This window comes from Pectinophora gossypiella, chromosome 29, assembly GCF_024362695.1.
Source record: "Pectinophora gossypiella chromosome 29, ilPecGoss1.1, whole genome shotgun sequence".
Classification (NCBI taxonomy): domain Eukaryota; kingdom Metazoa; phylum Arthropoda; class Insecta; order Lepidoptera; family Gelechiidae; genus Pectinophora; species Pectinophora gossypiella.
The window spans coordinates 311,055-332,245 of NC_065432.1; the positions used below are offsets into that span (position 1 = coordinate 311,055).

The 21,191-nt window shown below is 39.1% G+C and overlaps 1 protein-coding gene and 1 long non-coding RNA gene across 3 annotated transcripts in view; both read left to right on the forward strand.

The window, feature by feature from the left end:
- LOC126379659 (uncharacterized) overlaps nucleotides 1–21,191 on the forward strand; it is a 150,018-nt gene that overhangs the window by 88,718 nt on the left and 40,109 nt on the right. The window lies entirely within an intron of this gene.
- On the forward strand, nucleotides 4–15,089 carry LOC126379510 (zinc finger protein ZPR1). The gene is made up of 10 exons (XM_050028296.1): nucleotides 4–202; nucleotides 4,110–4,243; nucleotides 6,479–6,597; nucleotides 7,360–7,536; nucleotides 7,867–7,982; nucleotides 9,014–9,137; nucleotides 9,665–9,825; nucleotides 12,278–12,450; nucleotides 13,970–14,094; nucleotides 14,893–15,089. Exons 1-10 carry the CDS (start codon nucleotides 98–100, stop codon nucleotides 14,982–14,984), a joined length of 1,326 nt encoding a protein of 441 aa, XP_049884253.1. The 5' UTR covers nucleotides 4–97; the 3' UTR covers nucleotides 14,985–15,089.

Below are 21,191 nucleotides of genomic sequence, written 5' to 3' on the forward strand. Positions count from 1 at the left end.
ATTTAAGAAATGAAGCTGTCATTTGAATTTGACAGTCCGGAAAACGTGTGTCTCGCCCTGTTTGTTTTTCCAGATTCTTATTGCGTTTTTATGAAAAATGGTTTCAGTACAGCAGAAACCTGTGTTCCGGGACTTGACAGCTGAGGACCCGGACCCAGAGGTCACTGAAATTGAGTCCTTATGTATGAACTGCCACGCAAACGTGAGTACAATTTCGCGCCGATGAAGTGTCTCGAAAACTTATATTTTCCGTACATTACTTTGTAATTTATTAAGTATTCTGCATTAAAACACATTTAAATTCAATATTTAAGGTATTAACGTTGATTTTAAGTGATATTTTGCTTTAAAACGTAAGTTATTCAGACATGGTTAATGAGAATGATTTTCTAGAACTTTGTGGAAAGTATCCAAAACTTTCTTCGAGTTTCATCTTTGTTCTATTTATGTGCTTGTTTACCTCTTTTAATTTAAATAACGAGTACAAATAATGTTATATGTTACTTTTTGAAACAAAAATAAGGTTAATAAAATACTTATATTTTTTGCTTATGTTTATTTTTCTTTTTCATTTCCATGTTATATCAGAGTTTAAATTGACTTTTCAGGCAATGTTCCCCAAAAATATAGATTACGCTGTTCAAAATTGCCTTCAATTAACCTTCTAATTTGGAGATCCTTGGGGGAGGCCTATGCCCAGCAGTGGGCGTCATACGGCTGATGATGATGATGAACCTTCTAATTTCATGGATAACAGACATATCCTTCAAATATCTTTGTTTTTGGGTATAAATGATGACCCTTGTTATTACACCCAGGCACAACACATCTTCCACCCATTATTATTCTGATCAAAATAAAGAGAAGCAATATAGGTAGCAACAATTATTTTTATGGTATATGCCTCTGCTATAACATTATATTTCTGTTAAAATAAATAATAAGATTCCAAAAGCCTTGCAAGACATCACCGATTTAAATAATTTCAAAAGAAGTTTAAATCAGTACCTAATAGACAAAAATGTTTATACTCTGCAGGAGTTTTTTAATGATAAGTAGTTTTCTTTTACTTTTATTTCTAAATTATGTATACTTGTTCACATTTATTATGTTTAAGCCAAAAAAATATGCTGTAACTCCTTTAAATTGCTGTTCCCAATCTGGGTCCATATGTGTTAATAAATAAATAAATAAAATAAAAATAGCCTTTATTCACCGATATACAGTTCTACTTTACATTGGTTTATTATAAGTAGTACTTATTCTAATCGGGCTGTCCTGAGACATAGGCCTCCTCCATCATGCGCTAATCTGCTCTATTGTGTGTGTATCGTCTCCACCCCTTAGGTAGGTCGTCCTCCCATCTTTTGATTGGCCTCCCTCTTCACCTTTTGCCGTCTCTGGGGTACCATTCCGTGATGTCTTTTGTCCATTTGTTAGTTTTAGATCTCATCATGTGTCCGGTCCACCGCCACTTAAATCTTTTCGCTGTTTTGGTTACGTCTGCGACTTTTGTAATCCCTCTTATTTTCGACATGGTCCACCTGTCTCGCAGTCTCATATGTTACTCACCTTATATTACCAACCTCCTATCATGTGGAACAGAAATCAGAATCATTTATTCAACGTAATTATCATGGATAAACTTGTTGAAGGTCAATGTAACATTTTTGAATTTACGTCATTTCGCAAGGTGTTATGGCTGAGGAGAAGAAATGACAAGAAACTGCAACAGCAACACATCTTTTAAAAACCAATGAGGATATACATTACAAGTTATTTAATAACTAGAGGAACACATTCAATACCAGACATTTTTATCATTTAGGTAGTCATTAATCTTATAATAAGCTTTTTTACATAAAGTAAGCTTCACGTGAGCTTTTAATTTATTTTCTGACAAAGGGTATAGCGAGGTAAGGAAGACGAAATGGCCCCCATGGCCCATGACGGAATTATCATTTGTATTGGTATTGGCACTCTAAAAGAATACGAAATGTAAGGTCGTTGACCCCTGACCTTGACCTGTCTTTGAGATATTCGAGAAAGTTCGTACGCGCGCCGAGTTTTTTCAAAATTTTTTTTCCGAAAAACTATAAAAGCTAGAAGGATGGGACCAATTGCGTATAATTAGGGATACTTTGAAAAATATTCTGTATTTTTTTCAGAGTTCTGGTGAAATGACAACTGTGCAAAATAATTAAACAAAATATAAATATATTTTTTTAGTACTGTTCTATTATGTTTACCGCGCCAAAAAAAATATATAATACTCTTTGATTTATATACTTACACCACACAAAAACTGATCAAAATCAAAGAGGCGCTTCTTGAGTAATTATGAATTTACTTAGTGTGCATACGGCTGGTAGGAACTAATTAAAGAGGTCGTTTTTAGATTAATTATTATAATTACATGTTAAACAGAATTTTAATCATCATCATCACTATTTTCATTTATTACAACATTGATTGCATCATTTGAAAATATTTTCGACAGAATTTCAGCAGGACGTAAAATGCGAGATAGATATCTCGCATGAGCTAAATAATATAATTATTACACTTGCGATATATGAAAATCGACTTGCGAAAATCGTATTTTGGGCAAAAGAAAACCCATTTATGCAAACTGTTTACAATCTGTACTACGAACGGGTTTATAGTTGATTTTGCTGGGCCAATTTATGGTACGGAAAATGATGCCACTATTATGAAGAAAGTGCTACAGGATGCTAAACTTAAAACTCTAGTTCGTAGTACAAATTGTAAACGGTTTGCATAAATGGGTTTTCTTTTGCCCAAAATACGATTTTCGCAAGTCGATTTTCATATGCCGCAAGTGTAATAATTATATTACTTAGCTCATGCGAGATATCTATCTCGCATTTTACGTCCTGCTGAAATTCTGTCGAAAATATTTTCAAATGATGCAGTCAATGTTGTAATAAATGAAAACAGTGATGATGATGATTAAAATTATGTTTAACATGTAATTATAATAATTAATCTAAAAACGACCTCTTTAATTAGTTCCTACCAGCCGTACGCACACTAAGTAAATTCATAATTACTCAAGAAGCGCCTCTTTGATTTTAATCAGTTTTTGTGTGGTGTAAGTATATAAATCAAAGAGTATTATATATTTTTTTTGGCGCGGTAAACATAATAGAACAGTACTAAAAAAATATATTTATATTTTGTTTAATTATTTTGCACAGTTGTCATTTCACCAGAACTCTGAAAAAAATTCAGAATATTTTTCAAAGTATCCCTAATTATACGCAATTGGTCCCATCCTTCTAGCTTTTATAGTTTTTCGGAAAAAAAATTTTGAAAAAACTCGGCGCGCGTACGAACTTTCTCGAATATCTCAAAGACAGGTCAAGGTCAGGGGTCAACGACCTTACATTTCGTATTCTTTTAGAGTGCCAATACCAGTACAAATGATAATTCCGTCATGGGCCATGGGGGCCATTTCGTCTTCCTTACCTCGCTATACCCTTTAAAATATTATCTGGTATTTTATTGTAAAAACGTATACATAACCCCAAAAAAGATGAATTTAATTTACTTAATCTAGAATTTTGAATAGCAATTTTATGTTTATTTCTTGTATTGTAAGTATGCCTTTCACAGTTTCTCGGAAGGAGAGATAAGTTTTTACGTACATACATAATGTTTTCATATATATATTGACTTGCGACCGTCAGTATATTTATTTCTTTAAACAGCTCCCTCAAAGAGTCCCGACAACGCAGCTTATAAATAGCGCGAACTGCTCTTTTTTGAATGATGAAAATAGTTTCTACATCAGCGGCTCGACCCCACAGCAAAATACCGTAAGACATTATGCTGTGGAAGTAGCTGAAGTAGACAAGTCTAGCAGTGGGTACATCTGTGAGTTGTCGGATCCTTACGAATGATTATGTACTTGAGCAATGAAAAGGTAATTATCACGTTAAATCTGTACAAAGCCATCTATATTGTTTTCGGGGAACTTAGCCTGAGAAGTCCCTCATTAAGTAGATAAACATCTCTCAGGTTTTTGTCGTAGATTCAAGAATTGTTTTATTTTTCATAAACATTCATCCCTTCACACTCCTCAGGGCACCACGAGGCTCCTCCTCACCCGCATCCCGTACTACAAGAATGTAGTGCTGATGTCGTTCTCATGCGAGCAGTGCGGGTATGAGAACAACGAGATACAACCAGGTGGGGCGTTCGCTGAGATGGGAGTCAGGTAATATGTCCTTTTTTTAACATAACATAGCATTAATAATGAAGACTATAGAGAAACGGAGAGGAAATATGATTGGCCACCTGATAGGACACGTTTATGTTTATGTTTATGTTAGTGGGCTCTGTTTTCCGCATTTAGACTCTAAGATGGCCCATTATGCGTGAAATTGTTGACTACGTAAGCCAACCTATCTCCTTCCAGAAGCTCAGAAGCCTCCTGGGGTTTTCACAGGCTTCGCGGAGCGACCCCATTCCTTTGAGGATTTTAACCCGTTGTGCTGACACTCCCGTGCATTCCAGGATTACATGGGGGGCAGTTTCTTCTGCATCCAGACAGCCTCTGCAAAGCGGGCTGTCCGTTATCCCTAAGTTAAATAGGTGCTTGTTGAGTGGACAGTGACCCGTAATACTGCCCACTACTATTCGAAGGTCATTGCGGTTTAAACGAAGCAGTCGGCGAGTGAAGCTCTTGGATATCATAGGCATGATATCCTTCGACTGTCTGCATGTGGGCAGCTGTGCCCATCTGTCGTTGTGTAGTTGCTGGGTATGGTCCCGTACCCACGAGCGTAACTGACTGAAAGGTATCGGCAGGATTGGTTCGGGTCCATATACCCTGGTGTCTGATCCTCTCCTTGCCAGTTCGTCGGCGGCATCATTACCCAGCGATCCACTGTGCCCTTTAATCCACTGCAGGGTAACCTTGTTGGTTAAAGCCATCTTCTGCAGTTCTCTGTGGCACTCGTATATTAGCCCTGAGGTTAAGTTGTCACTATTTAGGGCTTGTAAGACAGCTGCGCTGTCTGAGAGGATTCTGATAGGACACGATTCATTTATGATATATACAACATTACAGTATGGCCCAATGCGCTGTATGACGAGAAAACAATATACCAACTAATACAACAAAAATAAACATTGAATGAAAAAAAAAAGAAAACAAAAAGAAAAATAAGACTAATTATAAATAACATGAAAAACACTAAAGGAAATTACAATTTCAAAATTAAAAACTAAACTATCACACAAAAATAAAAATAATAATAGAAAAAAACAAAACAGTAAATCATTAATAAATCTTCTCGCAAAAAGCCAAAAACACCAAACCAAATACTCACCACAAAATAAAATTATACATTTACCAAATTGGAGATGTCCTAAGAAAAGAAGCCACCCACACAATAGAAGAAGATTAATTATGTTCAAGTTAACTTATTTTTTAAAGGTCTCGCTGAAAACCGGCGTCGTGTCGCCTCTCTGTGGGTCGATACGACATCAGCCGAGCTAATAGACATTCTATTTCATATATCCCAATTGGGGTAGTCAGAGTTACATCCATCACAAGATGAACTATGTACCCCTACACGTCTCTGTGCGTTCTGTTAGCCGTATCGCCGTCTATAATGGTCGAGCCAATTGTGTTTATTGGCCCCGATTCCTGCAAACATAGGAGGTGTTCTGTGTGTCCATCAGGTGGACACGAGCACCCGCCACTGGCTGGACACGCCCGCCTCTCAGACCGACCTGTGAACATATCCACTACCAACACACAACATATACATCTCGTCGAAAAAAAAAGAAAACAAAGCACTACCAAATTTTTCTTTAACAAAACACGAGTTTGATTTTATAATTGGAAGCTGAATAATGGTTACTATTATATACGAACTCATTTTAACGAAACTCGAGTGTAGTATCGAAATATTAGTGCTTACTCCTGTACAGTCATGAGCAATATCATGTACCCACTTTGGAACCCTGTCGCACTATCATATTTGACATATAATGAGACTTACGGTTTAATTTGTCAAAAAAGTTAGTGTGACATGGTTTCAAAGTGTATACATATTAGTACTCGTGACCGTATACACCATCTAAGTTTACTTTAAGTTATACCTGTCATCTTCTTATTCACCGAAAAGGAAAGAGACGGATGATTGACGAAATTTTAGGAAGAATGAGTAAATGAATGAATAACCCGGGCTAACTAAAAAGGTATCTCGCTGGTGTGCAAACCGTTTGACGTACGTCAACTTAATTCTATCGGGTTATTGGCTGATGTAAAATGTTTAGGCGGTTGTTTTAGGTTTCTGCTTAAAATTGACGTGTGTTCCATAAATTTTGTTGATTACCCGTTTCTTTCTTATTCAGCGGATAAGAAAATGACAGGTATAACTTAAAATAAAATTAGATGGCGTCTGCAGGAATTAGCACCAATGTCTAAATTACTTTTCAGATGGAAACTTCGAGTGACGGAGCAAGTGGACCTGAACCGGCAGGTGGTGAAGAGTGACTACACCTCTGTGAGGATACCGGACCTCGACTTTGAGGTCCCCGCGCAGAGTCAGAAGGGAGGCAAGTAGTTTTATATTAACAGCCTCCATGGTCCAGTGGGTAGAGCGTTTACCTAACATAACCATAACCTAACATGTATTGGGCTGGTTTTCCCTTCGCGGGTTGGAAGGTCAGACAGGCAGTCGCTTCTGTAAAAAACCGGACCTGTCAAATCTTCAGGTTAGGTAAGCGGACCCTGTGAGAAACGGGATAATGCTAGGTACATATACATATGTGTAAAAAGGACTGTTATTTCACCAATCCATCAGAATAATAAAATATTCCATACTCAATAATTATTTAAAACAAGGATAACATTTGAATTATTTACATTTAGGTAATTACTCAGTTTAGATAAGCGGACCCTGTGAAAAACGGGATATGACTCAGGCATAGAACAAGGAATAAGAAATAATACGTAACGTATATATACGTCGAATTGTGACGTGTTATGACGTTCTGCAATACATTTTTTAGACAATCGGGTGAAACAAGCCTGAAAAGTCCTTACCAAACAAAGGACAGTCTCATTCGATAATGTCCCCATCGGGATTCGAACCCGGACCTCCAGATCATGGGTCTAACGCTCTATCAACTAGACCACGAAGGTTGTAAAAGGAACAAACACCCTTACCTTACCGGTTCCCACTGAAAATTAGCGTCATAATTGTATTATTTTGTTTTAATATGTGAAAACAATAAGTATGTCGAATAAATATTCTTTCTTTCTTTTTCTTTCTTTCTTTTCCTTATTAAAATTTCTTCTTCCCATATCCAAAACAGAGGTAACAACAGTGGAAGGCATAGTCGCGCGCGCCATCGCGGGGCTCACGCAGGACCAGGAGGCTCGCAGGGCGGAGCACCCGGCCGCGGCGGCGCAGATAGACCAGTTCGTGGAGAGGCTGCGGCGGCTGCGGACGTTAGAGGAGCCGTGGACGCTGGAGCTCGAGGATATTAGCGGTGAGTTGGAAGAAACGTAAAAAGAAAGAGAGAAAAAGTAGAAGAAAAAAAGAGAGAGAAAGTGGTGGTGCGTGTGGCGGACCTAACTAGTAGCTCAGTTAGTTCCGCCCTTATCTAACAGATGGCGCGCATCATTTAAAGCAGTCCTGAAACGCGCTATCGAAGTTTACACAGTGAGACGCATATATACAACTTCCAACATAACTCAATTGCATCGTCGATCCCTAGTCACACTACCAACTTGTGGCTAGCGGGTACCTCTGACTACCCCAATTATGCGTTCTAACTCAAAGGTATGTATACCAATATAGATAAATGCCTCCCCCCTAGGCAACACGTTCGTGGAGAACCCCGAGGCCCCGCGCCGCGACCCGCGCTGCGCCCGCGCAGACTTCCAGCGCAGCGCGGACCAGGATCACGCGCTCGGGATCTTCACACACGAGGAGGTGGGGGATTCATTTCACTAAACACTAATATAAGTGTATAACATACATAAACAGCCTATATACGTCCCACTGCTGGGCACAGGCCTCCCCTCAATCAACCGGAGGGGGTATGGAGCATACATGCTGTACCTAAATGTAATATTATGAACTTAACCACCATGTTTTAAGAACTTAACTTATATTGACCAAATTGGAGATGTCCTTAGAAAAGGTTCAGTACGATCTACTCTGAACCGGCGTGCGTGTATGAAGCGATTGATGAATGTGGAGGAAGCAAGAGAAGTGTGTCACGATCGAAGCAAATGGTGGTTAAGTTCACATAAAGTATATATGTTAACTACAATTCAAATTCAAATATTTTAATTCAGACTTACATCCATAAATTGTTAGTAGTAGAATACTTAGCCTAAGATTAGTCATCATCATCATCATCATCAGCCGTACGACGCCCACTGCTGGGCATAGGCCTCCCCCAAGGATCTCCACGACGATCGGTCCTGCGCTGCCCGCATCCAGCGGCTTCTGGCACCATAGACCACATCCATACGCTGCGGCAGGTTATACAGAAGACCGTAGAGTATAATCTGCCACTTTACTAAGATTAGTATTAAATTTACACTACAAATTAAATTAAATTTACAATAAAAACTAAAAACTAGTGTAACTGTATGGGATAGGTGCAAACAAAAACAAAAACAAAAATCTGAATACTTATCCACCTCCGTACGAGGGGAGAATCCCACCGGTCTGTAAACACATTCAGGATGCCATTGGAGGAGGAGCGCAAGCGCGCCATCAAATTCAAATTCAAATTCAAAAATATCTTTATTCAGTAGGTAACATAGTTACACTTTGAATCGTCAATTTTTACATAACGAACGTCTCATCCGCCTAAAACTACTGCAGCTTCTCACAACCTGTATGGCCGGGGAAAAGCATCATGGAAGCGCATCTCTTTCTAATGTTTCCGGTAGATAAATGATTGCTTGATTGTCTTGTTGTAAGCGGGCTGTCACCCGTGTGTGCCGCAGGTGTCCCCCCCGGGCGCCGCCCCACCAGGCAGCTACGAGCGGCTGGCGGCCGACGACGTGATGCAGTTCCGCACCAACTGCCCGGAGTGCAACGCGCCCGCAGACACCAACATGAAGGTCACACGTGAGTCACAGGGGCTGACACCCCGGAATGATGGTGTACTGACTGCTGCAGCCCGCCCTGGTTGAGGGCGGGAGCGTCCCCTAGGGATATATCGCAAAAATCACTCTGTGATCCCTAGTTTGGTTAGGACATTACAATTGGGCACCCTCAGGCCTGTTGTCTTAAACGCTGTACCGGGTGAGAGCCTTCAGCGCTCCCCATTTGTCCGGCCAAGTAGTTAATGCCATCTGCGGCAAATACTCCTACTCCGAACCCCAAACGAATTAACTCAAAAGTCCGCATAAACTTTTGAGTTATGAAGCGGCTTGTTGGCACGAAGCGAAAATAGGCAGATACACTTTGTTTATTGAATACTCCAATATAATAACACTCGCGAATGTCTTCCGACTAACTTAATGCGATCATTAACCACAAAACACCACTTCGTATTAATTATTTAGATTATTCAATGAAGAAAGCTACTGTCCCGTTCCCGTTTCCCGCCAAAAAGTCTAAGAAGGGCCAATGTATGTGCTTGTTGTCCTTAGAGATCCCCCACTTCAAGGAGGTGGTGATAATGGCGACCACGTGCGACGCATGCGGCCACCGCACCAACGAGGTGAAGAGCGGCGGCGGCGTGGAGCCCCGCGGGGTGAGGTACCGCGTGAGGGTCGCGGGCAGGGGGGACTTCAGCAGGGACATCCTTAAGGTGAGGTTGGTTGAGGAGCTCGGTGGCGCAGCGGTTAACGCGCTCGGTCTGCGATTGTTGAAGTTAAGCAACTTTCGCAGAGGCCGGTCATAGGATGGGTGACCACAAAAAAAACACAAGTTTTCATCTCGAGCTCCTCTGTGCTTCGGAAGGCACGTTAAGCCGTTGGTCCCGGCTGCATTAGCAGTCGTTAATTGTAATGTTTTAAAAAATTTAAGGGGATGATGATGATGATGAAAGTGGATTGATGAAATAAGAAATAAGCAAATGGGTTTACTCGGATTTATTAATCACTAAGAAAACCAAAGTTACACAAAAATATAAATAAGTATTTGGAACTTTTAAATCCTAAGGGTACATTCCAGGTATTCAAGGCCACTGGTCATTCGTTAAGCATTATTAAATAATAAGAAAGGTATTATAAAAACCTCCCTAGCTCGTTTGCCCTCGGCGGCGGGAAGGAAGCCGAGCCGACTAGAAGCAGCTACCAATAAGCTGTAGCTGTAGCAGTAGCAGAACAGCTGTACAAAACACCCGTCATAGAACAGAACAGCCTTCGTAAAACAGCCGTCACAAAACACCTTCGCAAAACACCTCCTGCGGACAAAACGCACAGGGGTAAATTAAACCTCTAGGGGCGGAGGCACAACCTAACTAACTCCCCAAAATCATATGAAAAGACTCACCTGTCGGAGGTCGAGAAGCCACGTATGCGGCCAACGTACGATGACGTCGATGCCACGACGCTGGGACAAAATGGCGGAGCAACGTGTCCACGCCACGGACACCAAAACCACACCTATTCGGAACAAATCGCACATTAGAATCCTGACCGCAAACACTAACACTCACGAGTCACGACAGATGACAGAAATGTATAACTTACTTACCAGAATAAAAATTTACGAAGATTTGGCGGCGCGTGCGACGGAGTTGCGGGCCACCGGTCACACGCTTATAAACCGCCTAAAAGAAAAACAATGACAACATATATCGACACTGATAATTACGATTAAAATGCTATAACGCATTATAAAGACAAATTCTCACCCGAAATTCACACTAAAAATCGAAGGTGTGGACACACCCGCTCGGCGGAGCGCTGTCTGGGGAATGCGGCAGCTCGCAGGCGCAGGACTATATAAATCGCCCAATTCAACGCCTACGTCACGGACAAAGCTAGTACGACCTCAATCGTCCGTTAGATGACGCCGCCGTCGCACACTCAAAATGCAAGTTATTAACAAATCCAAGGAAAGGAGACAGACCGAAAATTTCCAAATATAATTTTGTATTAAATATTGACACCAACATTCTTCAGCAGCTACTTGACAAGGGACTCCAAGATATAGCCTTCCGTATAATATCGGCACACGCCATCTTCCGGTTACTGGTGGAAAGTCGTCGACTGCGGAGCCCAACGATAGCAAGTCGATGCTCACGGACCTTCCATCGATCAAGGCGAGATGGCGCTGTGTTCAATACTACACAAAAAAGCTATAAAACGGATCCCCTGTAACTAATCCGGAGGCTGAAAGAAACGGCACTACACCGCACCAATCCGCACTGGGCCCGCGTGGTGGTTTAAGGCCCGATCTCCCTATCCATCCATAGGGAAGGCCCGTGCCCCAGCAGTGGGGACGTTAATGGGCTGATGATACTTAGGGTACAAATTGCTGCTAATTCCTGTAAACACCCATCTAATTTCATTTTAAGTTATATCTGTCATTTTCTTATCCGCCGAAAAGGAAATGGACGGGTAATCGACAAGCATAAAATTTATGAAACACACGTCAATTTTAAGCACAAATCTAAAACGACCGTCTAAACATTTTACATTGGCCAATAACCCGACAGAATTATGTTGACAGCACACGTCAAACGTGTTTTTGTTTGCATACCAGCGAGATACTTTTTTGATTCGCCCGGGTTATTCATTCATTTACTCATTCTTCCTAAAATTAAGAGCTGTCAATCATCCGTCCCTTTCCTTTTCGGCGGATAAGAAAATGACAGGTATAACTTAAAGTAAAATTAGGAGGTGTCTGCAGGAATCGGGGCCAATATTTGGCTATTATTAGGTACCTTAAGCACTTAGCCTAGGTTCAATTTTATTGCAAATTATTCACATTTTGTTGAACAGTCACTATGTAAAATAGCGTCAGAAAATTCCACTTGATATCAACTCAGAAATAAAAGAGAAGGTGCAGGTCGTGTCGTATCAGGAGGTGAAGGATTTGGCGGGAAGAAGAGAGGAATGGCGATTACTCCACCGACAAGAGCGCAGCTCTTAAATAGAGAGAGATCAACTCAGAATCATGGTCTAAATCATCCCTCAAAGTTTTCGTTACGATATCACTAACACCCTGTACACTACACACTTCTGCCTACCCCCCTGGGATCATAGGCGTGATGCTGTATTATAATCTAGTTTCTCTCGTGTTGGTTCCAGTCGGAGACATGCTGCATGTCAATTCCTGAGCTGGAGCTGGAGGTGGGCGGGCGCGCGCTGGGCGGGCGGTTCACGACGGCCGAGGGCATGCTGGAGGCCACGAGGGACCAGCTGCGGGACTGCCCCGGGGCCGTGGGGGACGCGCCTGGCCTCAACCAGGGCGGGCTGCAGCAGTCAGTATATACCATCATTTCCTTCTTTAATTTTCGTCACGGCACCTGCTGACGGCCGTGGTCCAGTGGTTGAGAGTTGAGCTTACGATCCGGAGGACCCGGGTTCGAATCCCGGTGGGACATATCACAAAAATCACTTTGTGGTCCCTAGTCTGGTTAGGACATTACAGGCTGATCACCAGGGCCCTGTTTTATAAAGCTGACAATTCGACATATCTGTCAAAAAATGACAAAATTGTAGAATTGTCGCGCTTAGGCTGTTTTATAAAGGTAACAATTATGTCAAAAATCGACCGTGAAAACGTGACATATTTGTCATTTAAAAAAGCGTTTAATAAAACTCGACATATGTCAAAAAACCACAGTCGAATTATTACGTCACCACAATTGTGGGATTGTCGTGACAATTATGTCGAATTTTGACATATTTGTAAATAATAATGTTTTATGAAGATAAATGAGGGTAGAATAGAAAAAATATTAACAAAGTAAAAGAAAGAATCAATCACTAGTGCAACTTCGATTGTTTGTTTTGATCGCGTGTGATGGAAATGCACAAGAAACTAAGTATTTTGGGGATTATCTATGAAAATAGAAACATACTGTTTGGGAAGTTTAGTGCCCAATTGACTTTCACTGCTCGATGATAGTACCATTTTTTGTAATGCGTGTTTTATAAACACTTTCTTACTCCTTTAAAATTCAAAATATAGTTTCGCGACAGAGGGTAACTCTCCTGTCAGAATTGTCGGACAATTCTACAAATATGTCAATATGTCGTGACAATTTTCTGTTTAATAAAGCTGATTTGACAAGTTTTTCACGACAAATTGTCACCTGTCACCTGTCGCCCAAAAAGTTTTATTAAACAGAAATATGTCGAATTGTCGCGACAATTCGACATATTTGTAAATTTTCCACCGTGACAAATTTGTCGCCTGTCAGTTTTATTAAACAGAAAAATTTTAGGATTGTCACTTTTTGACATATGTCGACTTGTCGGATTGTCAGCTTTATAAAACAGGGCCCAGATGCTCCGAAAGTAAGATGATTCGTGCTTCGGAAGGCACGTTAAGCCGTTGGTCCCGGTTAGTCTGCTTGCCTGTTTGTCCTAGTCTAGTCTGCTTGCTATACGTTCCCTACTAAATGGTATTACGAAATCAACACATCACACATTATAACATCGCATAAAAAATAGTTCAATTTCCATAATAAAAGTGATTAGCATGAAATACTCACCGATTTACTAGAACACGCACACACTAGCTGCCGTGGTTGTGACTAGTGATGTGCCGGATCGTTAAAAATGTATATCCGCGGATACGAATCTGAATACGGATATTTAGTGTAAAGATCCGCGGATACGGATACGGATCTTAATTTTCTTATTGTATGGGTAGTACTTTTGTTTTGGTTATGGCAAAACAATCTGAATGGAATTTTATTTTCGGATATGGATATTTGGAACATCACTAGTGACGACAGGCGCATCACTGGTAATGTTAACTTCTTTGCTCAGGTTCATAGAAAAGCTGAATGAAGTCCTGGAGGGCAAGCGGGCGGTGACCATCGTGCTGGACGATCCCGCCGGAAACTCATACGTGCAGAGCCTTAATGATGACGACCCCGACTCGCCTGATGATGGTGAGGAACACCAGCACGACTAAACTCATCACAAACTTATGAGCAAAACGCAACTATTCATTAGTCATTTTTTGTTCTAAAGATAGAAGTTGATGTAGCATAGCGACTTTAAATTTGAAGTGTGTTCAAAAAGTTGCCAACTTTTTGAACACGCAGTTTGTGCTGATGTTTTTGGTCACTTAGAGTGTTAATATCTATGCGGCCACCTTGAACTTCCATAATTATTGGACATTCTGGATGTGGCTAACTATACAGGGTGTTAGTGACATCGTAACGAATACTGAGGGGGTTGATTCAGACCATGATTCTGAGTTAAAATCAAGTGGAATTTTCCGTCGCAAAATTCATGACTTTTTTTTAGTTTTTTTAAATTATTTTCAATTCTATACTTTTGCGATGGAAAATTCCACTTGATATTAACTCAGAATAATCAGATGAATCATCCCTCTCAGTATTCGTTACGATGACACTTACACCCCGTACAAGTACATACGGTAGCCATACAAGTAGGTATGGGTGTTAGTGACACCGTAACGAATACTGAGGGGGATGATTCAGACCATGATTCTGAGTTGATATCAAGTGGAATTTCGTGTCAAAAAATTCATGAAAATTTTTCTTTTCTTTTTAATTATTTTCCAATCCATACTTTTGCGACGGAAATTTCTACTTGATATCAACTCAGAATCATGGCCTGAACCACCCCTCAAAGTTTTCGTTACGATGTCACTAACAGCCTGTATGTACAATAAGTCACGTCAAAAAAAAATGGTAATGAACCTTGGTTATACTGCGCAGGTCTGAAGATAGAACGCTACGAGCGCACCTACGAACAGAACGACGAGCTTGGCCTCAACGACATGAAGACAGAAGGCTATGAAGAAAGCTAGGTGAAGTAACCTGCCGTGAAGAAAACCGAGTGAAGAAGTACTGTTGTATTAATTCCATCAATTTGTTTGTAAATAAGTAAATAAATGCGTCGGTAGATAATTGTAGTTTCGTTTTTTCTCTAGCCTGGGTTGTCCCACTGCTGGGCAAAGGCCTCTGAGCATCCACTTCTTCTTGTTATTTTCTTCTACAAACGCATCTACGTTATATTTTGCACGCATCACCGCTCTTGTCGGTGTAGCATTCCCCATGCTACTGTTTCCCTCTTGCCTTCCGCCCCGCTGTACTCTGTCGCGAGTTTCCAACCCGTACTAGGACTCCTCGTAGCTGAAGTGGCAGTGGGCAGGACACATAGCGAGGAGAACCGATGGCCGATGGGGCGGCAAGGTTCTAGAATGGCGACCACGTGTCGGACGACGCTCAGTGGGTAGGCCCGCTACAAGGTGGACCGACGATCTGGTGAAGGTCGCGGGAAGCCGCTGGATGCGGGCAGCGCAGGACCGATCGTCGTATAGATCCTTGGGGGAGGCCTATGCCCAGCAGTGGGCGTCGTACGGCTGATGATGACTAGGACTCCTGTTCTCCGCCTCTGAATAGTACTGACAATTACTGCTGCCTTGCTTTTTTGTTGATTTATATATTATGTACCTATATATTATTATGGTTATATATATATTGTATTATGTTTGTGTAGGTTTACATAAAACTGTATGTAAGTATGTTTAGGTTTAAAATATGATATCGTATTAATAATTACTAGCAACATATATTACTAACCTACTCCCTATGAATGTAAGTTTAATTTAATTTAGTTTAGATTCTGTTTTTGACTTTCTGTTTTGTATATTTAAATGGGAGAAGCCACTGACCCTTGAAATACAGGTCCTTAGCCTAGTTTGGGGGTCAGAGCCTTCAAAAAATGTATTTTCTATAAGGTCAATAAAGAATTATTATTATTTTTTTTTGTTAAACACAATAAAACGACGCCATAATATTTCCAAACAACCATTTATTTCCACATTTAATAATTCTCCGAACTATTTACAATTAAAAAATAAAACAAGCGACTCCACGTCACAGCACTAGCTCAATGATGGCGCCTAGTCGCAAGTGGGGACTACTGCCAAAACCGATGGCCAGTCACAATACAATACAAAATTATTTATTGCACAATCAAAAGAACAGTACACAAGTAGGATAGAAGACTTACAACATGGCGGCGTTATTGAGCAATAACGCCGCCATGTTGTAAGTCTTCTGTCCTACTTGTTATTATACTTACTTAGTATTATTACTAATTACAGTTTCTTTTGCCCTGACGTTGCCTGGAAGAAATTGCTATTTAGCAATAAGGCCGCCATGTTGTACGATTCAATCTTAAAAAAAACTATTAAAAAAACCATTTTTTTTATTTTGAATTTGAATTGCTATTATTTGAATACAACATGGCGGCCTTATTGCTAAATAGCAAGTCTTCCAGGCAACGTTAAGGTGAAAGAAACTGTAAATAGTAATAATCAATAGGATAAACACATTCAGGTGTTAGTGTCACCGTAACGAATACTGAGGGGGATTCTCCGTCGTAAAATTCATGTTTTTGTTTATTATTTTCAATTCGAAAAAGCCGTGGTGGCCCAGTTGGTATAACGCTTGCCTCTCACTTTGAGGTAGCAGGTTCGAATCCAGTACAGGCCTAAACCAATGATTGTCGAATTTGTTTTCAAAGACGTTTGTCAAGTAGTAGGTATTTGTGTATAAAAGTAAGGTTTTGTTTACAATGATGTAACTCAATGAGTTCCTTTTAGTGTAAAAGTTGTTATTAAATGTAAATGAATGTAATATCAGAATGTGTCAGTCTGAGGTCAGACTGAGAGCAGGATGGCCGAGTGTAGGAATGGTAGGTTGAATGAAACGTAACTTAAAGGTGTGTGAAAGAGAGAGCGAGGAGTGAGCGAGAGAGAAGAGAGGTTTGCTGAATGACAGGGAAATGGCGGACGGTCGTTTAAGGTAAAGAAATAATAATTTATGTTATTTTATTATTATCACGTGCTCAGCGGTGAAGGAAAACATCGTGAGATTTCATTCCCGAGAAATGCATTTTCGGAGGTATGTGACCTAACCTGTATTGGGCTGGTTTTCACTTCGCGGGTTGGAAAGTCTAGACAGGCAGTCGCTTCTGTAAAAAAACCGGACCTGTTCAATCTTCAGGCTAGGTTAGCGGACTCTGTGAAAACGGAATAACTTTTGCTATGGAAAATTCCACTTGATATTAACTCAATCATGATCTTAATCATCCCTCAAAGTTTTCGTTACGATGTCACTAACACCCTGTATACTAGTGGTTCAATGTTAAGGCGACATTATGACCCTATACACACATAAAATAAGGTCTTTCCGGGGTAGGCAGCGACCACCGAATTCCGCTTACTTTTCTTTTTCTTTTTTCCCCACTCTCATAAAAGTTATGTTTATTTTAATTTTTCAACAAGGCGCTTTCGCTGTTAGCTTAAATTAAAACATTTCCCTAATTCCTTTCTACCTACATTTTGTACCTAGACACATTCTAGATAATTAATAATTATAAAAAACATTCAAATTGACTTGTATTTCAACATTCAATTGTCGATAATTAGTTTAGTATACCTTATCTTCACTTTCAACGGATCACAGTTGCGTTCTATGTAGCTATATCTATCCCAGGATCCGGGGATTCGAGATCCCGGTGTCCGGGGATTCGAGACCCCGAAATTCGGGGATTCGAGATCCCGAAAGTCGAGGTTTAGAGATCTCGGTATCCGGGAATTCGAGATCCGGGGATCGAAACCTCTACATACAACACAACTTTTTCAGTCCCGGATTTATCCAGTATTACATTTTTTAAGTATATTTATTCATATTTCGAAACGGTGGACTGAAATAACATGGAAGCCGTCCCAAGTAGCAACCGATTGTCTTAAAAGAGAATTGTAGATATCTTGAAGGCAAGTAGACTAAATCAAGCCCTTGTCTTGGATAAGTCTTATATGTCTCCAAGATATCCCTCAAGATATCTTGAAGAAACAGTTTAGTAAAAGTGGGCACATACTTTAACTCTTATACAAGACAGACTTAAGACAACGTTAAGTCAGACTTAAACCCTACTTTAGACAATGTTCTTGCGTATTCTAAACTTAGAATTCTTGTAGTATCACTTAATACCAAAAATGTATACTTGAAGATATCTACAATACTTAGTTAAGACTATAGGATTGAATTGCACTGAGTCAATTGTAACTTAACGAAGTAAAACTTCAGGTCATACTAAAACGATTTTTACTTCACGCGTCTTTATTTTAGAATATAATGGCGAACATTTACATTAACACAAGAAATGAAGTCTGTAAGAAAATGGCGTCTAAAATATTTGTTAAGTTGTTTTAACAAAAGGTTATTCTGCCGTTTCACATACAGGAAATTATAAACGCATGATTGTTTCTCGTGTAAAATCGATATAAAGTGTTAAAAAACAGAAGGGCCTTTAATATACCAGAAAAATAATAATAAAATTTGGATTGATTATTCAGCAAATAAAAAAAATGGTGACATATAGTATAGAGAAATTCATTTTGTATTAATATGTGACAGCTGAACGCAGTAATTGTTACTACAACAGAGATATATATTAATTTACTTCAGTTTTTGACGATAATATTGTCAAAAAAATATTACATGTTTTCTTCCTGTAAGTGCAAAATGGCGTTAAGTAATATTTTTCTAAATGAAGTAAGACTTTAGAAACAATTGATTTCGTAAGAATCAGTTTAGAAAAGTAAAGTCAAGTTGCACTTCATCAAGTACTTCAATTGTCTAGGAGTATACCAACTTAAGACAAAAAGTATTTAGTGAATTCCTACTTAAAACTCTTATGTCTAAAGTGATCCTCTATTTTGATTTAGTAAAGTAATGTCGTAAAATCATGTTTGTTTATTTTGTGCCAGAATCATCTATGTAACAAGTAACAATTAAAATCGAACAAGCTTTTAAAACCTATGGAAAGTATGTTTGTTTGAGACGTAAGTTTTTCGACTCGTGGAAGATAAAAAATATTGTTATGCTGAGTTCTTACTTGGATAGGAATGTGATTTACTTAATTATTTAATATTTATCGCAATTGGAACTAACAAACATAAACTCAATTTGCTAATGAGTCTCCGCGCATACATTCTCATAGGTACCTACATGGTTCGCTGACGCAAAGTAGGTACGATCGCCGCGCTTCTAATTGCCAACGGAAACAATGTGATTATTGTAAAAATTTACGAGTATCCGTTGAATATTGTATATACGAAGAACCCTTGCAATTTGATTAACGTCGTGTGTGTGCGCGGTAGTTTCTAAGCCCACCAAAAACATTATTGTTAAAAAAGGCCAGAATCATCTATGTAACTCCCGATGACTTTATCAAGCTAAAAAAATAAAGGAATCAAATCTAATGCCCACTTTAAATGCATTTAACCATACACAAAACTTAAAATAGATATGTTTTGTTTATGATTGTGAATAAAGCTTAGTTAAAAATAGGTACATTTTTAAAATTATTAAAAGAAAGAATGAAAGAAGAAAGAAAAGTATCTAGACACGCGGTAGCGTATCAAGCCAAGTTCAAGAAATAGAACTGGCGAGCCGCACCGTGTGTAATATTACACGAACCATTTGCAGTCACTTTTGACCCCCTCATAAATCAAAAACTATTTTACATAAACGTATCAAATCGTATCGTATCGTATCGTAAATTTGGCTCATATATTGAGACTTGTGAGATACATATAAGTGTTCTAAATTTCATAAGCTTATCTCAAACGGTTATTTAGATATTAATGTACAAAAATCCTCATTTTTATCATTGACTGACTGACTGACCTATAAATCAAAAGTCTAACCCAGTTCCAGATGATCCTAGAGAGTTAAAATTTGGTATTTGGTAAGATAGGTAATTAGATGAATATAAAGGAAAAAATAATAAACTGGCAAATTTTTAATTATTAGATTCTATTATGAACGCTTAACATAATTACCTAATTAGTGCCTGTACCTAACTATAGATGTAAGAATCAGTAAGTAATCAAAACTCATGACAGCCGGTCTTTTTGTGGTAGGTATGTGGATTAACTTAACATAACATACAATCACGCCTATATCGGGGTAGGCAGAGCACTAAGTGATCATAAAACCACTTGATGCCATATTCGACAAGTACTTTAAGGGTAGGTAAGCAAGTTGGAACATGTGTTTAGCGGTGATAGGTTGTCAGCTTTTCGCCCACGATACAACACAACTCTCATCCATTTTACTGGCATATATTTTTTTTTTAACTTAACGTGAATCTTAAACGAGCTTAATAGGTATTCAAATGTTTTATACCTATAAAGTCGACTTTTAGTTTTGAATTTGTCCTTTTAAAAGGACCCACGCGTTACGAAGATATGTACTTACCTACAATAAGACAGACCTTAGGCTACAATATATTATCTTATGTTATAAGAAGATATGATATGTTATACTGTTACTTATAAATAAATTTCAGGACTGACCATTGAACTTGGCACGCATTTAGATCTCGCTTCTTTTGTCGTTGAAGTCAACAACCAAAGCATTGCATAATATTGAACTTGGCTCTCATTTCACATTTATGTTTTTGATTGGATTTATTTATTATTAGACTAATAGGTACCTAATTTTATATTTGAAATTAGCAGGTTTTACTATAAAACTCGATTTTTCATGGTGTAGTGTTGCCGTGCGCTTAGATTAGGTTAGACTAGCTTAGTCATTTTTGAGAAGATTTGTGCGAGACGTAGGTACCTGGGCCGCCACACGCTGGATCGGATTTGAAAAACAGGAACTTACGATTTTTTTGCCAAAATTAAATGATTGTGTTATACCAATCGATATAAAAAAATGATGGCAATGAAGAAGATATCGCATCGCTAACAAAAACAGTGGGATGTGCATTATCACAGGTTAATTTTCTGTAAGTATTTAATATTCTGCCTTCGAAAATCACCAGATCATTTTATTATTTGGACTTCATCCATCTTTCTGCTTGCTTCTATTTCGATTTTATCGTCCATTGAATAGACTTTTCTTATGTTTTACTTATTGTAGTCAAAAACGAATAAAACAGTCTTGTATAGGAGCAACAAATAATAAAAATTGCCTTAAGTATATCT